At 26.0% G+C, this 22,387-nt stretch overlaps 1 protein-coding gene across 6 annotated transcripts; it reads right to left on the bottom strand.

Annotated features, from left to right (window-relative positions):
• Positions 1-200: 200 nt before the first annotated feature.
• LOC127284653 (moesin/ezrin/radixin homolog 1) lies at positions 201-22,310 on the bottom strand. Of its 6 annotated transcripts, XM_051310205.1 has the most exons (13): positions 22,147-22,310; positions 20,090-20,148; positions 17,034-17,213; positions 12,684-12,794; positions 7,236-7,259; positions 6,850-6,882; positions 5,211-5,333; positions 4,857-5,129; positions 4,417-4,746; positions 4,102-4,344; positions 3,762-3,937; positions 3,460-3,685; positions 201-3,362 (listed from the first exon to the last, which is right to left on the bottom strand). In XM_051310205.1, the coding sequence occupies exons 2-13, from the start codon at positions 20,099-20,101 to the stop codon at positions 3,198-3,200; spliced, it is 1,896 nt and encodes a 631-aa protein (XP_051166162.1). In that variant the 5' UTR covers positions 20,102-20,148; positions 22,147-22,310; the 3' UTR covers positions 201-3,197. The 6 variants fall into 6 exon arrangements, with proteins under 6 accessions (XP_051166162.1, XP_051166161.1, XP_051166163.1 ...); XM_051310204.1 differs by lacking the exons at positions 20,090-20,148; positions 22,147-22,310 and adding an exon at positions 17,497-17,757; XM_051310206.1 differs by lacking the exons at positions 6,850-6,882; positions 20,090-20,148; positions 22,147-22,310 and adding an exon at positions 17,497-17,757.
• Between the last annotated feature and the right edge of the window lie 77 nt (positions 22,311-22,387).

Below are 22,387 nucleotides of genomic sequence, written 5' to 3'. Positions count from 1 at the left end.
AATATCAAAAAATTTTTAAAAATCAAGCAATTAATTATTTAAAATTAAATTAATTATTATTTAAACAAATTTGTTTATGAATAATAATTGTGTAGAATGTATAAAAAAAATGTGTAATAAATACAAAAAAAAAATTGTATTTCGATTAGGAAAAGGTTATGATGAGGATTTTAAGGTATTGATTATTAATATAATCAATATATGCGGTATTAGTTTTATTTAAACAATCTCTAGCCTTTCCAGCAAAGTACAAGTATAATTTTCATATATATCCTCGCACCAACATTTTTCTTTTAATTTACAGTGTCTTCCGTCTTTTTTTTTTTTTTTTTTGTTATTTTCACCAGCGTGCGTGAATTTTCTTTTATCCCAACAATATAATAACTTTATTAATATACGAATTATCGTAAAACAACAGTTAAAATATTGAATAAAAGAAAAATCAAAACTTTCATTTATGGCCGTTTAAATATATATTGACTTTCTCTCCCATTGAAACGTATTTCAATATGTAAAAAAAGTTTCTTCACTTTTTTCAAAAAATGAAAAATTGGAGAATTTTTTTTGCTATGGTGGTTAACTCACGACAATCACTGTCAAAAGTTAAAACTAAAAATTTTATTGAAGAGTTTAAAGTTCTTTAGTTTAATATTTTTATGTAAAAAAATCAATTTTTCTTTTTCATACCGATTTATAAAAAGAAAAAATATATCTTTAAAATCTCAAAATTAACTTTTAACAGAGATTGTCGCATCTAAACTACCTTAATAGGAGAATAAAAAATCTAATTTTTTTTTTTTTTTGCACAGCAGTGACAAACGTTGTAAAAATTCAGTTTTTAAAATTACATTTTTCATTTATAAATATAGTAATTATTTTGTTTTTTAGATAAAAATAATTCATCATATTTGGAAAAATGTTAGGCGTTCGATCAATGTTTATTTACACGTAGTACGATATTGCATTGCAATTTTCTATGTCCGCACTATTTATATATATATACTATTTAAGAAGACGAGTTTTGTATTTGGACGCATATAAACTTTAATTCGATGAATTACTTAAGTACCGTTCGGAAAAAAAATTTTTTCTTTTTTTATCAAAAATTTCGCTGTTTTGCTTCCAATATATAATATATCAATCTATTTTCTATATAAAAAAATTCCTCTTTTTTGTATAGTCGTAGCAAAGATAAACAATTCACAGTAGAGTTCGTCTGGAATGTTTTATTTTCAATTTTTTTTTGTTAATAGTTTTAAACTTTCAAGACGACGGTAGAAAAAATATTTGTTTTGTTTTCCTGTTAAAAAAAAAGAAAAAAAAAACACTTTGCGGAACAGTTCAAAAGATTTTTTAAAAAAAGTTTCCTTTTTTTTGTCGATTTAAATTTCTACATTAATTTGTAGAAAAATGAAACGACCATAGTTGACATTTAATAGTATTTCAATAACACTGCTAAACTGTAAACATTAATATTAATATAATAATAATATAATAATATAATAATAATAATATAATAATAATAATAAGACTACTAATTTGTAAATATTACTATTAAATATAATGAAAAAATATCTATCGTTATTTCATTTGATAATGCTTTTTTAAATTTCTTGTTCACGATTGTAACGAGTGGTGGTTTTGATAATACTACAATTGATGAATAATAATTATCGACGGACATTCGGACAATTTTTTTTTTTTTTTTTTTAATTCTGATCAATTCGGATGTCATTTGAATTTCATTGATCGCTTGTATTTCATGAAGAAATGACAATTGGCAGCATTTATAAAACGCTTAGTTGGTACATTTTTTTATTCAGAATTGTAAATTTTTTGAAATAATTCGATTCAAAAAATAAACTACTTTTCCTTTAAAGATTCGCAGTAGTTTTTTTGTGTTAAAAATGATTTCTTTTTTTTTTTAATGACGAGCCGTTTATTCTGTTAAAAAAAATAGCACACAGAGTACCAAACCGCCACGTCGTTTTCTTCCATTCATTCTTTTTTTTATTTTCTCTTGAAAATTCTTTGCGCTCTCACATATGCAAACATACATTCTCTCTCTTTCTCTCTTTTTTTTCTATCGTACATATAAGTAACTAGTACTAATATGTATAATCAATAAAGGCCACGAGTGTGATCGATATAAAATCACTAATTAGTAAATCGTATTCCGAACGTGCTAATAATGTAAAAACAGGACATGGTGAGCTCGCGTATAGTGGAAATTTTCTCATTAGCGTTTCAATTTTTCCCAAAAATTTGTCTCTATTTTAAGAGTATTTTTCTAAAACTCTTGTTTCTTTTTTTTCAGATTCTATATTTCCAAAATTTTTTCTCTAGATTTCTTTTTTTTCAAAATTCTTCGTCTTTCTTTAACTTTTCAAATATATTTCTCGCATTCCCACTGAACTTGAGATTTCACCATGCAAGAAAAAATCCTACGAGGCATTTTTCTCAATTATTATATATTGATCTATATATATATAAAAATCCTTTCTTTTGATATTGAATATCACTTTGTTACAAAATCGATTGCCTCCAGTAGAAATCTCGATTCTATAATTCTATATTCGCAAAAATTTCCCTCTTGATTCCATCTTCTTCTCTACGTACATACAACAATACGTACAAAGTCTGTAAAAGTAGCTAATAAAGATTTGTTATTTAAACAAACAAAAAAAACCCATAAAAAAAACCAACAGGCAGTGCAAATCGTGTTGCTGGACGTAATCAAGGAAAAGTTCGCAAAAAGAATACTTTTCGAGAATACTGGCACACCTTCAGGAACACGTTTCGTTATAGAAAAAAAAAAACACAAAAAAACAAATCTAAAGTGATTTCACCGATAAAATTTAACATCAGCGATTGTCGTTCAAAAGTCTCGGAAAAAATGTGATAAAAATATTTTTCCAAGTGTCTGTAATTTTGTTTTTCGCAAAAATATTGCTGCTTCTCCTTCCTTGGATTAATGTGGAAGACTGAATTTTATATTCGCTCGATGCTTCGACAAATAAATAGAATCATTGTCGAGAATGGAGATGTTTGTTTAGACCATTAAAACAAAAAAAAAATGCTATCGTAGAAACTGCATGCATGCGATCGGGTCAATATTTGTCTCGGATGATAAAGTGTTGCTTAGTAGTTTTTTTTTTTTTTTTTTGGAAAAAAATAGGAAATAAAAATTTAAAAATTTACATGTTCTCGAATTGATCAACACGACGCTTGGTGTTTCCTTTGCGAATTTCGCGCAAAGTTTTGTACTTGTCACGACCTTGGCGAACGTTTTCTCTGTGAATTTTGTCCATCACCGTCTCTTTTGTTTCGTCACGTGATTGAGCGAGATCGTGTTTCAATGCCTGAATAGAAAAGAAAAAAGAAAATTTATTTTTTATTGTGAAACTCAATTGTTATAATAATCTGATTTTATTATTAAAAAATGAAATTTGCTTTTACCTTCAATTGACAATGAAGACGTTCACTTCTTTCTTCGAGAGTACGTCTCTCCTCAACTGGATCAATTATCGACTCATCGGTGATGAGGTCTTTTGTCACATCTCTGTGTCTTCCTTCGTATTCGCCCTCTTCCTCCTCACCCTCTTCTTCGTTTTCTTGAACGTGATGATGAAGAGGTGTTGTTGCTTTCGCCTGGAAAGCTTTGTCAGCTTCCTCTTGTCGCAATCTGAATAAAAAAAATGAAATTATTTGTTTATCCAATTTTTGTGATTTAAATTTCAATTTAAAATTTATTTTATTACCTGGCGGCCTCAACCTCTTCCTGTAACCTTCTAGCCTCAGCATCCTTCACTTCTACTTCGGATTGAATGCGATGGACCTCCTCTTGTTTGTCTCTAATCTCTTGTTCAAGTTTGGCTCGCTCGGCGGCTTCCATTTCATTCGAACGCTCCAATTTCTCCATCATTACAGTCAGTTCCTGATAATTAATTCATTATTAGTTATAATTGTTACAACACCCTTAGTTACATAATAATTACTATTACAATTATTAATAATTATTTTTTATTTTTTACTTGTAAAAATTCAATTTACATGTAATTAATTCAAGTCAAATTTTGTTTAAAAAAATAGTGAATTTACCTTTTGACGATCTTCCAATTCTTCTTTAGCAGCTTGCAATTGTCGCAATTGCTCTTCGAGACGACGAATCATTTCTTGCGCTTCAGTTAATTCGGCATTTCGCCTTTGAATTTCCTCGGCCATATTCCTCAGCCTCTCTTCATATTCCTGTTGTTTTTTCTCAGCGCGTTCTCGGGCTGCAATTTCGAGTTGAAGTTTTTCTCTTTGCTTCTCACGTGCTATCTTCTCCTCTTTCGCTTGAGCCTAAAATTTAATAATAGTAGTTAGAAAAAACGCAATTTAATAAAAAAAAAAATCGAATTTACTAAAACTTACTTTCATCTGTTGAACGTCAATGGTATCGGGTTTACGTCGACGCATATAGAGTTCATGATTTCCCATGCAAAGAGACAAAATCCTTTTATTGATCTTGACACGTGGTGCTAGGAAAACAAAGTCCGGTGCCTTTTTGTCAATTGGTTTGATCATGAATTTTTTGTCATGGAATGAAATATTTCTTATTTCCGACCAGGGAAAACCAATTTTTGGAGTGAGTTTGTCATTTTTCTCATAGATATTCAAACCCAATGCGTCAACTCCTAACCAGAGTTCAGTTTCCTTTTTATTACGAATCTCGAAGTAATTGACGCCATACATTTCCAAATCCTAAAATATAGAAATTAATCAATAGGAAATATATTGAATTGTAAAATTAATTAATTAAAAATCTAATTAAAATTAAATAATTAATATTCAATTAAATTAAAAATACATACTTGAGCAATTTTCAAGTATTCCATCATCGCATCTTCGCGAATCATACCACGGTGTTCCTGCCACCAATTAGTAATAGAGGTTTCCCATTCTTCTTTACTCATTTTATGTTGGTCCATGACACGCTGCGGAAGCAGACGGTCATTTGACAAGAAACCTATTGTATGGAATGCCTTATTGTAATCATTGTATCTTGCTTGCACTGCATAAGAAGCGAGAAGAACAGACGTCTCGGGTGGACAATAAATATCGTCAGTGAGGATGGAATTTTTCACCTACAGAAAATAACAATATTTTTTAATAATAAAATACATTTTTCATTTTCCAATTAAATTTGAAATGTTCTTGTCAATTACCTGAAGATAGAAAAGGCGCAAAGTTATATCCTGGATGAGTTCCTCGGAAACATCCTCGGGATAGAATTTGGCACGAAATTTGAATTGAAGTGGATTCTCCTTTTTCACTTCTTGATTGATCACCTGAAAATTGTAACCAAATGTTAATTATATTATTCTTGTCAATAAACGTATAAAAAAGAAACGCGTGTGATTTAAAATAAAATTAAAATACATTTGTGTTTTTTGTTCATTTTAAAATAATATTGCTGCATGCTATAAAGAAAAACAATCTCTGAAATATATACACACAAAGTGCAAACACAGAGTAAAAAAAGAATTACTCCTCGTCTTGACATTTCAAATCAATTTCATGTTTTTCGTCTAAGGATAGATAAAGACAAACACAATTTCCTGCCAGTGTCGTAAACTTTAGAAATAGAAGTGCAAGAAGCTAAAATAATCTTGAAAATATTTTGAGAGATGAATAAATCAATCTCTTTAACTTCCTCTCGTAATTACTTTTTTAAGTTAAAACCATTAATGTTACGATAATTAATTTTTTATAAATTTATCTACACAAATTAATTAGTTAATTAACAACACAATCGAAAAAATAGATTTTTAATAAAATTTGTAATTTGATAACAATATTGCTTCCTTTATAATAAGATAATATGCAATTTTATTATAATTAATCATAGACACTTTGTTGAGGCAAAACTATTTGCAAGTCTTTTTTTTACAATAAAAAAAGGAGCTAATTCTTTTTACAAAAAAATGTCACCTGTTTGACTTTTCCAAGTTTGCCTTGACTCAACGTTGTAGTTCAATGCTAGTGCCATGATTTTTCATATTTATTAATTAGCCATGTTGCGTAACATATGACTGATAATAAGAACTTGACGGAAGGAAGATGTTGTAAAAAAAAAATAGCGTGCTTTATAGAAAAAAGTGTTAACACACGAGACAGACTAGATTTTTTAAAAAAAACATCTACAGCTTCCTGGTAACTCAAATAATATAGAGAAAAAAAAAATAATTGTAAACGACACAAACAAGCAAAGCTAGAAAAAACATATACTATAGTGAATAATTCTATTATTTCATTTTTATCACCTAATTAGTTCCATCAGTTATCATTTTACAGCTTCTTGTTTAAACCGTTTGAGAAAATAATAATTTTTACAATAAAAATACTAAATTTATCATTTATAGAATAAAAAAAATAATAAGATAAATAATAATAAAAAATTTGAATAAATAAAATTTTGGACAAATTGAATCCGCGAAATTTTAATTAACATTTTAATAAGTTAATTTAAATTAATTTATTGAAAGCCAAATTTTATAGTCTAATATTTTCAATTAGAGCTCATTAATAAATAACAAAACGGACTAGTTATTAGTAAACAGATTTATATAATACATTAATGATTTGAGATTTGTATATGTATATATTTTTTTTTACTTTTCAATTCTCTATCACGTGTAAAATCCACAGGAAGCTTTTACATATATCTTTATAATTGATCGTTAACATCTTTGTTAAAATTGAATGCTCAAAAACAAAACTAGTGTCTAAAATTTTCAATAACAAATGTGAATTTATTTTTCATGACAAAAACAGTGAATAATTTTTTTTTAATTTAAATCTTACATTGCTGAATTTGCGATGCTTGAATGGAACCACCTGCAATCATTTTACATTTTTTCTAAAAAGAACTAGTCTTTTTTTATTTTATAAATATTTCTCTATTTTATTTATCAAAGAAATAAATTAATTATATATTCATTATTATTTAATTTATATTGGTTAAAAAATAGAAAAATTTGTTTTTATAATCATTTTTTTTTTGAACTTTATTTTTTTGCATTAAAAAATAATCTTCTTTATAATGGGAATATTTTAATATAGACACGAAATGAAAATTTATCACGCGCAGGTCACTATACATTGAGATAATAAAAAATCTAATCAAATAATAATATTATTATTTGTTCATGCATTTTCACACTTGTTATCAAGTTTGTTAATAATCTTACCCTAGACAAGAATGAAAGTCCAGCCTTCCAGTTGTTAAATATAGTGATGTGCATGTGTTAAAAACAAGGAAAATACGAAACAGTTAACGTATGCAGGAAAAGTGATTCACTGGCATTCTTTTTTTTTTTTTTTTTTTTTAACAATTTCTGTACGTTTATCATTAAAACATTATACTCGTTTGGAAACTTATTTTGCATATATATGCATTAATAATTAAAAATATGCTCATATAATAAAATTTTTTTTCTATATCGAGATAAACTTACAGAAAATATTTGAAATAATTTTAAATTAATATTAATAAGAATAGAAAATCGAAAAAACAAAATGTATTAAACAATTTCACCAACAAGAAAATGTATATTATTATTGTTATCATGTAACATAATATGTTATCTATTTCATTCTCTGATGTCAATTAGAGACACGAAAAGTATTTCAGTTAATCTAATCTTCCGTTTTTGTCATAAAACTTCAAACAGAATTAGCTTAACAATTTTCCTATATAAAGAATAACATTTTTTACAACAACCATTAATGATAACTGACAAGAAAAAAAGGTCATGGAAAATTGCAACATATTTATATATACATATAATATATTAATATTTAAAAAAAATTCTTATCGAAAAAAGTGATATATCGACTTCTTATATTGCTATTACAAATTTCTTTAGAGATATATTGCATATTAATTTTCTCACTGGGGGCTAATTATTGTCGTCTGCGTGACGAATCCACACAGTGCCTTAATCATTTACAATCACACAATCATTAAACTTTCTTATACTAAACCTGCCAAGACTCCTCACTAATTGCTTTGATAAAATTTTCTCATATAACAAGTTTATAATACAAATATAATTGTCGAATTAATTTAATGTTCGATTATATTTCAAAAATGTCATATTATATCTAAACAAATTAATTTACAAATTAATGTACAAATTAATTTATAAATTAATTTAATCATAATTAATTAATTAATTAATTACATAATTAAATAAATAATTACACTGAGATATTTATTATAAAATTTAGTAAGTAATAAAACGTAATTATATTTATTAATGTTAAATAGATTTATTAAAATTTAAAAAAAAATATAATTTTTCAAAAAGATATTAAGATTCTGAATTCTTGATTCAATATAATATAAAATAAATCAAGAAAGAAAAATTTAATGGTCAAGTAATGTTGGAGCTTGAGAATTTATTTAATTAAGAGGGTCATTCACCGCTCAACAAAGCGCTCTATGATATTATTCGCACGTGGATAATTCAGTCACGAGTAACATCACTATATAATCATTTACCATATATGATCTATTCAATCATTTGTAAATATATTTGTCAATAAAATTTTTTTCTTAAATAATTTTAGAAATTCTCAATTTATAATTTATTTTTCTCAACACGAATAGTATTTTGAGAAATCATCGCTTTGTCTCCTTATTAAAAAAATTAATGTAATAATTATTAAATGATAATAATAAATAAAAATGGAATAATTGGAAAAATTTATGATTCACGAGAAAGTCACCAATAAATTAGAGAAAACCATCAAATCGAGAAGAATTAATAATTATAGAAAAACGATTAAATTATAACAAATTGTAGAAGAATCAATTATATAAGAAAATTGATCAGATCATTTTTTCAGAAAAATGATGAATCATAGAGGAAAAATTACCAATTGAATAAAAATAAAATAATGGTAATTTTATTAAATTAATTAATAAAAGGAAGAAATAGCAAAACATAAGAAAAATCCTTTATAAGCTAAAAGGATTAAATAACGATAGATAATAATATTTTCTAAAACGATCGAAGATTGTAGAATTCAATGGCCTTTTGATATTATACAGTCTCGTGTTGTTAATATTACAATGAAAAGTAAAATGTGAGCAAAATTATCCTATTTGAGAGACGAAAAATCATCTTCTTTTAACCTATGCGAGAGTATATAATCGTACAGAATCCTAGTGTGGTACCCATCATTACGCAAGAGTCCACAGTCCATTGAAGAGAACGCACCTGTATATGACCAAAGAGACGTTCCATTCCTAACTCAATTCTCGAGGTCGAATAATCTACCTATTTCTCCAGGACTGTCTCAAGAAAATCACCTTTAAAGGTTCACACTTTTCCATGTCAATTGGAATCTCACTTGAAAATTTCACACATGTCTCTATTTGAAAAAAGAAATCTAATTAATCCAATTTTTATCTAAAAATAAAAATCACAAATTATTATTTATTAATAAAAGAAACAACCTTAATAATTAAGTTGATAAAAATGTAAAAAAAAAATTGGTATTATATATATATATATTAAAAACAATGGTATTTGCAAAAAAAACGAAAATTTTTTTGTGTGTGAAAAAAGGAACTTTTTACAGACAAATTTGTCGATCTGACAATGGAGAAAAATTTCTCTCTATTAAGATGGGGATTTCGTTTTTAGTATAAAAAGGAATATAATGGATATATGCAAAACAAAAGAAGTAATAAGAGAAGCAGTGGGTTATCATTGGAACATATAGGAGACAACTTCCCATACAAGTCTATTGTTATACCGGTTTTTCTACCCACACGATCTTCAAAGGTTGACCACCCATAACACATATTCTCCCATGGAATATAATGCATATAAGTGAGAATAATAATTCAACAATAAATTTCCAAATGGAAATAATCTCACAAAATTTCTAATCAATCGAAAATCTTTAAAAAAAGAGATCAATAAAAATTTTAATAAATCCTAATTTAAAAGACAAATAAAATTTATTTGAAACAAATATTTGGTTTTTTTTCCATCTTAGAAAATAAAAACGAATTGGAATGTGAAAAAAATATCGAGAGTGATTTATTTGTTCCTTTTAACAAAAATATAGCGAAAAAATTGGTACTGATACTGTTGGCATTTAAAGAGGTTTTATATACAACAGAGAACGGAAACTGTTACGAAGGCTGTCATTGCAGCGTTTTCTTTTATGCGTAAGCCATCTATTAGTACAAAAGCTGGATTTAAGTATTATTATTATAATAGACAGGTTACGTACAACTTCATTGCAATAATTTTCAAACAAGAACAACTGAATAAGGATCATATAGCTTATATTGATCGCCATAACCGGATCTTATTTTCAAAATATATTCAAATCCAAATAGAAAAAAATATTTTTAAACATTTCTAAAATATGCAAAGAAATTTAATTTTTTATTTTCTTACTTCCCGTTTTACAGTTGCTTTCTAAAAAAAAAAAAACAAATTTATCGTACAAAATTCTCTTTTTAGTTAGATTCAGTTTCTATAATTAAACTCGAAGAAAAAATAAAAAAAAAAAACGATTGTACTCTAAATCGTCATTGAAACTTTGAAATAACTTCTGAGTTTAAACTTTTATGATAAAATGCTCAACACTTTAGAAACGTCAGAGTCTAATAAAAGATATAAGATCAGCATCCAAAATTTATTGGATGCTAAATAGACAAACAAGAGTCACGAAACAAATTTACTTTATTTTATGTAAACAGTTACCGTAAAATTCAAACAATGAAAATCTTTTTTTAATCTTACTGCAATAAATTATTTCCTTTAAAATTTAATTTTATTGTCAACAAAATTTTGAAAAAAAAAATTTAATTTTTTCACAAACATTTAATTTATCAGTATATATATATATTGCATATCGTATACACGCGTGGATTAAAGTTCAAAGTATTTAATAAAAGTGACAATTAAAAAACAATACACTACACTAGTTATTTCAACTATCATCATTCACAATTAATTATTAGGCTGAAAATGATTTTCAAAAAACAAATGTTAATGTTTGAACTACATATAATTATTTTATTATTTAAAAATTGATTTTTCGCTTTAAGTTTAAAAAAAAGAAAAAAACAAATAAGATTAAAAATAATATTAAAAAATAAAAAAATAAAATGATAATATAATTGAAAATACGAAGAGCAATTTATTATAAAAGTTATCATATTAAAAAAAAAAATAAAGAAAACATTTAAAAGATAAAATAAAAATTCATTGGACAGGTTGTTGGTTTCTTGTGAATCATATAGGCATTGTACTATATTCAGTCTGAGTTTTTATGCCGTAAAAAGAACAATCGTTAAAATAAGTCACGAGTTAAAAGCGAAGTACGTGGGCCAGTTTTCTCTATGTTAAGATAAGACAATCGTAATTAATTTTTTCAAATAACATTTTCTTTATTTAAAGAAATTAATTTTGCAATTAATTATTACTTTATTAGAAGTTATTCATTTTTTCAAAATTTTCTAGATAAATTTGTGTTTTTATTATTATTATTATTATTATTATTTAAGATTAATAAAGATATAAACTTGTTATATATATTCAGAATAAATCCTATGTAAATTTATAAAAAAAAACTTTTAAACTTAAATGGATTTTCTTTTTTGGTATAATTTATTATGATCTAGAAATAACAAGATTTGCATAATACAAAACATGGTAATCCTTTAAAATTACTAAAAACTTTACTATATATTCATATATGTATGATTTTTTGAAATAAAAACAGAAAAAATTCTGTAAAAATATAAAAAGAAAAAAAATTCAAATTTTACTAAAAATAAAAAGCGAATTTGCAAATTTTTCTCAATGTGTAAAAATAAAGAGAATCATAAAAATAGACAATTACTTCTGTGAGTTGTAGTCCAAGGAAATAATAATAATAAATTTTTTTTTTTATAATGAGAAAATGAACTCGAAGTTTCGAAGGAAAAAAAAAGATTATGAAGATATATATGATATATATTAAAGAAACTTATTACAAAACAATCTATAATTTTTAAAAAATATTAATTTGAATCATATTTATTTTGAATTACTTTTTTTTATCTATTTACTTTTGTTTTCTACGTTAAACCATGATAACAAGTTAATTAGAAGATCCCTTTAGTGCTATTATAACTCAGGAAAAGCATTTAAAGCTAAATGAGTAATTATAGAAGTAAATTTAACTAAGTGTTATTATCTTTCCTGTGGCAGTAAGTCATTTAAGAACATAAGTTTTTTTTTCTTTTTTTCTTTCTTCTATATAACCTTTGAACTGTCACATTTAAAAATCATTTACTAACAATTCAATTTTACAATAATGCTTATACTGATGAGCAAATTCATTCTATGGAAATTACTTTTTAAACCTTTTATCTAAATAGATAAATAATTTTCTCTGAAAAATAATTGAAAAAAAAAATATTGAAAATTATTAACTATTTTTTATTATATTTTAAATTAATTAATTTTTTTGCTAATTTTTATTTTTAGAATGAGCAATTTTTTTTGTATCCAGTAATTGTATATTTTTCATTAATTGAATTAGTTTCAATTAATTGAAATTAAATAATAGCCTATATTGGATGGAGTAGGGGTAAAGAGGAAATGAAATCCTCAGCTTACCAAACTGCCATCATATTCGTCGTCATCAGTATCGGAATCAGAGTAGCCTTTCAACTTTCGAACTTTCTTTTTCACTTCCTTTTTCACCATTCTTGCTATCATACTTTCAGGCTGCATGTAAATAGTCACATTTTTTTTTTTCATCTTTTAAAAAAATTAAATTTCAGTTTTAAAATTGAACAAAATATTTCAATAAGCTACTAGATTTTATACCATATGAAGATTCTTTTTTTGGAGCAGGTAAGAAGATCAAGGACAGAGAAAAAGAAATCTACAACATGTGCTACGTCTAAGCAATTTTAAAAATGTTTCAAGGGCAACAGTCTAAAAAAAATATCTCTAAAGATATATTCTAAAGGCAGTATAAACGAAAACTAAATTATCGTAAATTATTTTTCTAGTATTTAAATTGAAATTACAGAAAAATTTTTATAAAAATAAAATATTAAAAAAAAAAAAAAAAATACTATAAAGATGTTTATCAATGTATATATAATTAAATAAAACTATTAAAAGGAAAATCTAAATTCTTTTTATTGACCTTAGGAAGATAAAAGTGTCATTTATCTTTTCAAAAATAAAAAATTTTATACAGAAGCATTTGACTACTACACTATTTTATAGAGATTGATTATGACAAATACTAAGTCAGATAAAACAATATAATTCTCGAGATACTGAATACTACCTGTGAATTACTATAATTTTTATCGTGAACTCAATGATCTTAGAAATGAAATGTTAAACTTAAACAAAAAAAAACAGATAAAAATAGAAAAGAAAAATTAAAAAACAATCACAATTAAAACCAAGAAAATAAATTATAAACAATGAAATTTAAATACAAAAATAAGAGACCCAAAAAATAAAATCGAAAAAAATTTTTAAAAAAACTTATTTTTTTGTGAACAAAAATTAGTACTTGTTTTTCGAAAATAAAAAATTGTCATATTTAATTATCAGATCCTAGGTTAAAATTAAAAATCATTAATTGTCTTTATTGAATTGAAGAAAAAAAAAAATATTCGCAATTGTTGCATAATAATTCACATTTAGTATTATATTATCGTTTCAGTCACAATTATCTCACACTTGGGTGCCTTGAACGTCCGTTATATTCATATCAAACATCACCTGTTGACCACCTGCTTCCGAAAAAGAACAGATACCCTATTTTTCTTTGAAAAAATAATTTTTTTTCCCCCATTTTCTAAGACTAAACACCGGAATTACAAATATAGAAATGCAACTTAAAAACATTTGTGTTCACACAAAGAAGAAATGGTCACACAGAAATTGGAAAATATTAATATCAAGAGTGTCAAGGTGAAGGCGTGTCTTGATTTAATCTCACCGCGGTGAAAGCTAATTAATAGAAAAAAAAACCCTTGTTATCTTCAAGTTTTTAAATTTGAAAAAAAAACCCCCCTTCAGGAATTTAAGTTTAAAACTCATTGTTCTCTCAACATTTTCTAGAAATGGAGACAAAATCGTTTGTTCAGCTCTAGAAGATTACATCAATTTTGTTTGATTAAGAAGAAAAACTAACTCAATTGAAACAAATCGAATTAACCGAATCCGATTCCGGATCTGTCATTGAAATTCGCTTGAGATGAGAAAATCCAAGTATCGCTACTAAAACTGAATTTTGAAATATCTATATAAAATTTTGTAAATCAAAAATCGATATAAATGAATTTTAACAATTTCCAAAAAAAAAAAAAAACGCGGAATTAATAATTTTCATGAATCGTAAAATTAATATATTTCATTAGAATCATAATCAGTTGATTTATCTGACGAAAGATGAGATGTAAAAAAAAAAGAAGGTAGCATTCTATCATTTTAGTGAATCATTCTGATTCATAGATAGATACACAAACTATTTCTCTGGAGATTTGTTTGCTGACGCAGCGACAAGTTGGAGGAACTTGTTATTGACTTCAACTATTGTATATGAAAGGGTTGCGAAGTCTCAAAGAATTCCGAAAAGACGATGACATCATATATGAATATCGTCATTGCCCCAGACAGTTTTCTTATCAACATATGACATAAGTTCCTCCTTCAACTCGTGAATATTGTGTCTTCATTTTTATTACAATCGACTCACTAGAATAAAAGACGCATAAATTATATTCTTCTATATATAAAAATTATTAATTCAAATTGAATTTTTTATTTTTCAAATTTTTAAAAATTACTTTTTATTAAAATTTTATTTAATCAAATTTTCGAGCAAAGAAAGTTTATGAAATTGAAATTTTTGAAAATAATTAGAAAATTTTCAAATTGAATCGTTTTTTGATATTATAATATTATTGAATAGGGAAAATAGTGTAGAGTTTTCGAAGAAAATTGAAATGTTATACTCGATGCGTTATATAAATCCTTTTGATAAGGAAAAAAAATCGAAGAAACTGGTTATCGTCACGAGGATTGGAAATTTCACAAGGCTATGATTCTGACAAATAACGACATAAAATCCTTAATGAAGAAACAAGATTTTCTAGTTTTGTTCAAATTAGAAGATGACAATTACTCAGGATACAATTTTGTTACATTCCCCCCATCCTTGTTTTTTTTTTCGTCACTATATAACAAAATAGCAGTATCGTTTTGCAACGGTTTTAAACGTCTGGAATGTCAAGTTGCATGACTGGGTCACTGTGATTTCCAACGGTATTCACTTAAGAGACTTTTATTTCTAGGTATCTTATAAACCATATGTGTAAATGATAAAAAAAGAAGAAGAAACCCTTTACCCACAAAATTACCAAATTGAATAAAATTTTCTCCCTATTTCTTTGGCTATAAATTATTTTTATTATATCTCGAATGCGACATTTAGTAGAGAATAATTCTATCCAGATGTTGATCTCTTGGAATTTTTTTTTTTTAAATCATCTGCCATAACGGCAAATAAATGTAATCAGAAATTTCAAACCTTGGAATTTTTCTTATAATTTGAAAAATTTGATTATTTAAATAATAAAAACAGTGGAAAAACAACAATTTTTATAAAATGAAAAAAAATGAATAATTTATAAAATTCTAAAAGGATTAAGGAGAAAATCATTGAAAGCTGTCCACGTTATCAAAAAGGTCAAGCTTAGAAAAAGAAAAATATCTGTTCTGTAAAATTTCAGGCTTTCTAGGATTTCCAGATGACTGAATACTGTAATATATATTTTATACTCTTGGAACATTCTTTACTGATATGATTAAATACCGTTGGGAAATGAACAATACCCACTGATCAAGTAGTGGAGCATGAAGAAGAATTGGATAATTAACTCCCTGATTATAATTAATCAATTACAGCCCCTTATAAATCATATTTATAATATATTACGGAAGTTCCTGTTTTCCAAACAATTTACAATATAATAATTATTTACATAAAATTCACTAAACGGAAGTTTATTGAAAATTTACTATAACGAATAAAATTATTTTTACTTACTAATTAAACATATAGATAGTTTATTAACTAATAATTATAGTAAATATCAAACTATTAATTGTCAACTATCAATTATCAACTATCGACTATTTATTTATCAACTAATAATTACACAAGTCTACATCATTATGATCCCATTTTTCCATCAACGAAAAAAAACAATCTTTTTTTACAAATTGAAATTTATTTATCAATTTCCAAGATTTTAAACATGATATACGGCATAACTTCCTTAGAAATTGGCAAATAAAATTCAAAAAGAAGATAAAATTGTATTTTTAATAAAAAAAAAAAATGTTTCGAACCTGACAACTTCTCCTTACACGTAAAATAAATTAAAACTAATCTAATACTATAATTTAATTAAAACTAATTAAGAAATAATTTTAAATTATACTTATGTTCAAATAAAATTCTTTTCTAGCTAAATAAAATAATCCACGATCAATGATAAATCAAAGTATTTAATTATTATTTATTAAATCGAAAAGGAAAAAAAAGAATTAACGGAAATGCTAAAAACTTTATTATTCAAGAGTAAAAAGAATTAAACATCCTATTGTTCAAGGTAAAAACATTTTTTTTTTTTTTATAATCATCTTTAAGGAAAAGTTATCTCGTAATTGATGAAATGCTCTTACGAAAGAATGTTTAAATGAGCTTATCAGTTTTCGTATGATGAAGAGAGGAAAATAATTGTCTTATCTAGTGATTGCTAATTATAGAATCAAGATTAATCAACGGAGTAAAAGCGTTGCAAATTTTTTTTTGTAAAGGAGAAAATTTCCCTCTCCTTTCACAAAAAAAAAAAGGATGATCCCTAAAGGGATTTTCTCTATACCTGAAAGTGATTCATAATTTTTCCATAGAAATAAATCTCTTACCTTCTTGTAAAGTTTAATCCAGGTAAGGTCGCCTTTAACATCCGTATATTGAAGACCAAAGAACCAAACTTCCCTGAGTCCAATGGTCTTGACAACTTGGTCAAAAAGCTGCTTGCCCGTGGTCGCCGGCTGGATCGCAAACTCCAGCTCGGCATCCATAGTCGTCACCCTCACGTTTATCTTGAAAGAACACAAAAATCATTTTAATCACACTATTAACTTTTACTATACCACATTAATTATTAATTTTCGAATTAAAAAAGAAAAAAAAATTATAATTATTATTTAAAAAAAATTATTTTACAAAATAAAAATCACATATTATTTAACACATTATTTCAAAATATAATGAAAAAAAAAACAATCACAATCTATGTATTTCTCCATTATTTAAAAAATTCCACCAAATTTGTAACGGACGCTTGACGCGCGATTTTTAACGGACGCGCGCCACAATGCTTACCATTTTCGTACCGGCAACCATGGTTTAAGAGAAATTCAAATTCAATTGAAATGCCAAGGACAATAAATACAGAGATAAAAAAGAAACTTGATTTAATATAATTTCCCTTGTGTGTGAGAGAGAGAGATGAGATTTCGCGAACACTTGAGAGAGACTTGGGAAGATGGGTTTTATATTTGAAGTAACCGTTTTGGAGCACGTATATCCGGGGCCTGATCGGTTTAGTTTGCCGGTCTAGACGAGGTCGAACAATGGGCCAAGGGGCAAGTGCAACTGGCGTGTCTCCCTCCTTACGACCCTCTCGACGACTAAACCACTCCTCTAGTCAATGGCGTAACACAAGTAAATTTTAACAAATTTTTATCAATCACCTCAGGCTAAAATCAACAAATCAATCCGCAAATATCTGATAAGATATTGTAACACTTCAATATGCAACTGATTCTCTTTTGATAAGAGCCACATACATGATACATCCATCAGTGCTAAATTTCTGAATAAGAAACTTTTAACAAACATTTTTTTTTTAAATTACACCCTTATTTTTGTTTAATATTTTCTAAAAATTAAAATTTTTCATTATTTCTTAATTCATAAGTTTAAATTTCCCTTTAAATGAATTTTTTAAAAGAAAAAATTATTAATACCAATTTTTCCAAATTGATAGACCTTCTTTAGGTAGACCAAATTCGAAAATCTCAAATCTTTGAAGTCTCAAGGATTGAAAATAATATGGCAATCATAAAAACATAAAATCTTGAAGGAATTTCAAAAGATTTTGAAAATTGTAAATTCAACAAACCTAGAGAGAGATTAAGGACAAATTGGGAGTTCTAAAATTCTGAAAAAGAGTCATAAAGTCCCTTTGTTGATCCTGAAGAAAGTCAGGAAAAAAAAATGTAGAGAATTATTTTGAAGATCATTTTGAATTATTGGTTTATAGGTTTTTACGCCATTGCTCCAATATAGACGCGTTCTCGCTGTTTGTGCTGTTTTACCATTTTGGCGAGAAAGAGAGATCGTCCAAGACAGTGAACAAAGATGAAACATCTTTACAGGGTCACGTGACTCCAACTCGCATCACGAAGAGAGAAGATACCTGGTGCGAGGAAGGAAGAGAGATACTTCCTTCCCTGTGTAGTGTGTACTCGAAACATTTTCACAATTTTTAAAACCTGAAGCAAAACACGTAATATAATTGCATGTAACGAGAAAATTGCGCTTTGACACACTAGGTCAAGGTAAAGATCTATATATTTTTTTTTTTTACAAAAACGCAACAATTAAAAAATAACACAAATTCAAAAATTTATCAATAAAAAAAAATACAATGTAATCATCATATTGTTTATCTATCAATTAAAAAATGATAATATGTAAAAAAAAAGATGAGAATGTAAAAATCTCAAAATATTCAATGAATGAAAAGCACGTGTAACGAAAATCAAGATTAATGAATGAATTTAGATTTTCTTGGAATATAACAATGAAATTTGCAAATCAAATGAAGGTTTATTCTTTCGTGATGTGAATGACTTTATCAAATTATAACTATAAAAGAGATCATAAATTATTAGGTATTTTTATATATGTGGAGATTGTAGAATAAATAACGAAAACCTTGATAAAAAAAAAAAACAGTGCACGCGACCATGAACGGAAAAAGACAATAACTTATTCCTCAGGTTAGTTCTTACATCATTTTTGATTTGACATTGATGTTACAAAGATGAGTAAAGGGATTTTCAAATTCTTTATTACAAAAAGAAAAAATAATTTAATGATGTCTTTTTCTTTAAAAGCAATTTTAAATGTTATGTAATGGAAATAAATTAAATTTTGAAATTTTCAAATAATCACTTGATTTTTAATTTATTTATCCTATTATAGTAAAAATTTGAGTAAATATATATATTGTTGGTGAAAGAAAGAAAGACTTTTAAATGGGAAATAATGAAATTTTTATAAGTTTAAAAAAGGAAAAGGGGGTCATCTCATTCATACGAAGACAGACGTAATAAAAAGTTACTATCTTGTCTACGTTAATGAGAATATAAACATTTTACGACAAACTGTATTCAAAAAGATAACTCACAATAATAATAAGAGTAAAAAAATAAAAATTATTCTCTACCTATATAATAACAGTAAATTATCATATCTTTCAAAGTTCTCAACGTTCATATATGAATTTTTGTTATAGAATTTAAAAAAAAAAATTCTTATATTTATTAATAGTCCATATCTTTTAATTTTGGATCAATTTGCAAATTTTTACATTAAATCTTTCAATAAATTAAAAATATTTTGATAAAGTAATTTAAATATAACGAAAAAATTAAATAAAAAAGAAAAATTTATAATTGAGTATAAATCTGTGTAAAACAAAATAAATTTTAATTAATTATTAATTCAATTTTCGTAATATTCAAGATTAATTTTTAATTAATTTATTTCATTCAGTTGAACGTTAAGCACTTCCAAGTATACAAACATAAAATATATTATCCCGATATAAGAGATAAATGTGTATAACATTATGTGAATTAAAGTTAAATGAAAAGAGAAAAGCAAAATAGTTTGTTTAACACACCTGTTTCGGCATCTTGACGATTGTGTCTGTTTGTTCTGCAACTCGTACAGACAGTCAACCTACAACAAATATCAATGAAGAATGTGTAGTTCATTCCGTTTCACATTTCACAAACCTACTTGCAAGTATCACGTGTTCAAGAATTCATCTAAATCTAACATAACTATATTTTGTACTTTGATTAAAAATTTGTAAAAAAAAATATATACATAAATTACATAAAAATTAGTTAAAAAAACTAAAATAAAATAATAAACTTTTTCAACTATTTCTCAAAAGGAATAAATTATTAATATAAAAATATTAACAGTGTGATCACTGAATTATTTTCTATTTTACTTTTAATTATCGAAAAATATTATAAATACCTTCATTTATTGAAAAAAAAAATCATAAACTAAAAAAATATATGTTAAACTGATAATACTATCAAAATTTCTAGACAGTTCAATGCAATAGCTCTATTAATATTCAAACAATGGAAAAAAGAACTGACCGATTTGTGAGGGGACAAAAGGCACGTATGCATGTCATAATGAAAGAGTAATAATGTTCTATGGTCAAAAGAAGAAAAAGATTATAATGCAAATCCACATGGCCTCTGTATAAAATTCTCCATGGTGTTCGGGATATTTAAATTTTTATTCTTCATACAGAATTACGTTCATTGAACTGTTAGAATTTATAATCCAATCATTTTTCTAATTTTTTACAGCCTTAGAAAAATTTTCCCCAAAAAATGACCTATATTATTAAACAAAAAACATTCAAAAAAATAAAATTATCACTTGTCCAGAATTATTAAATTTATGTTAAAATAAAAAAAAATCCTCTATACAAAAAGTTGATTTATTTTATTTAAAAAAAATGCCATATGGTGCAACATAAGGCTTGTCCTATAATTTATTAAATTCCAAGAATCTCTACCTTTTGAAATTTGTTTTCTAAAAAAAAATTCTATTTTCTCTATATGTTAATCATGTGAGAAGATCCCTTAAACCGTTGCAACAGAAACTACTATCTCTAACTGTTCAGGCTCACTTTCAAGGTCATGGCTTGGTACGTCCACCGATATACGACATACCGGCAAATTCTTCACTATAGTGGCAATTTCATTATTATGCCTTTATCTTAATTGTGTGCAAAATTGATTAATGAATATATTAATCTCGCGACATAATTACAGCAGTGAAACTGTTAATGAATGTTTATTATCACCTGCAAAGATGAGAATTAAAAAAAAACACAAATTTCACCAAAAAAAAAAAAAAAATAATAATAAAGTAGATAAAGCAATAAATAATAACATTAAATAAACAAAAACATTTATATAAGACAAGTATTTAAATGAAAATGTCTTAACTCGAAATTAGCGAATCAAAAATTAGTTTATAAATATCCTTAACCGTGTTTTAAAATTAAAACTGGAAATTGAAAAACTTATTGTAAAATTTACATAACAAATTTAAGGTTATAAATTATTAATCAGACTTACAAAAAGAAAATAATAATTCCTTAAAATAACAAAATCAGAGTAAAATAAATGAAGAAATTAATGTGTGCTAAAGAAAATGAATCAGCAATAGTTTTCCATTATATAGTTTAATATTGATAATGAGAAAGCAATGTTGTCGTGTCATTGTCAAAAATGTCAACATTTCTCAATTTCCAGTTTTTCTTCTTGTTAAACTATTTACAGATCTATCAACACCAATCAAGATTTAATTGTGACGCGATTTCTGTACCTTAAGTTGGAGGCAACCGTTAAGGATATAAGAGATTGAAAATTGCCCGCGGGCAAATACTATACGCGAGAATTTCACGAAATAACCTCCACGACGTGGGATGCCGATCTGTGATAGAAAATAATCAGGAACATTGCAAATCAGTAAATGATGATAAAACTGTCGTCGTTACTCCGGAAATCGCATGGGAAAATTAGTATTGTATGACTTATCCTGTCTGCTCGGTGCCGCCCGAGTGCAAAAAATTTACTATTTTCACCTTATTATTCTTATTTATTATTTGTTTTAAAACATATTTTTAAAAACACATACCACTCATTCAGAAAAGGTACAATGCCACTTGTACTGTATATGGGGTCGAGAACCAAAGGAAACCGTCAGATCCACACCCAAAAATCCCGTCACGTTGAACAAATACTGACACCTCACTGATAAATATGGCCGCCGCCCGCCCGCTCATGGAAAAGTGGGGTAGGCCACAGACTATAAAATATTTTAAGATAAACAACCACAACCACATCAGTCGATATGTGATCGACCTAGTCAGTACTGT

This window comes from Leptopilina boulardi, unplaced genomic scaffold (genome assembly GCF_019393585.1).
Source record: "Leptopilina boulardi isolate dan_hultmark-lab unplaced genomic scaffold, ZJU_Lbou_2.1 LbouV2_325, whole genome shotgun sequence".
In the NCBI taxonomy this organism is placed as follows: Eukaryota; Metazoa; Arthropoda; class Insecta; order Hymenoptera; family Figitidae; genus Leptopilina; species Leptopilina boulardi.
The sequence above is the reverse complement of the archived record's forward strand: the minus strand, read 5'-3'. Positions and strand labels throughout refer to the sequence as shown.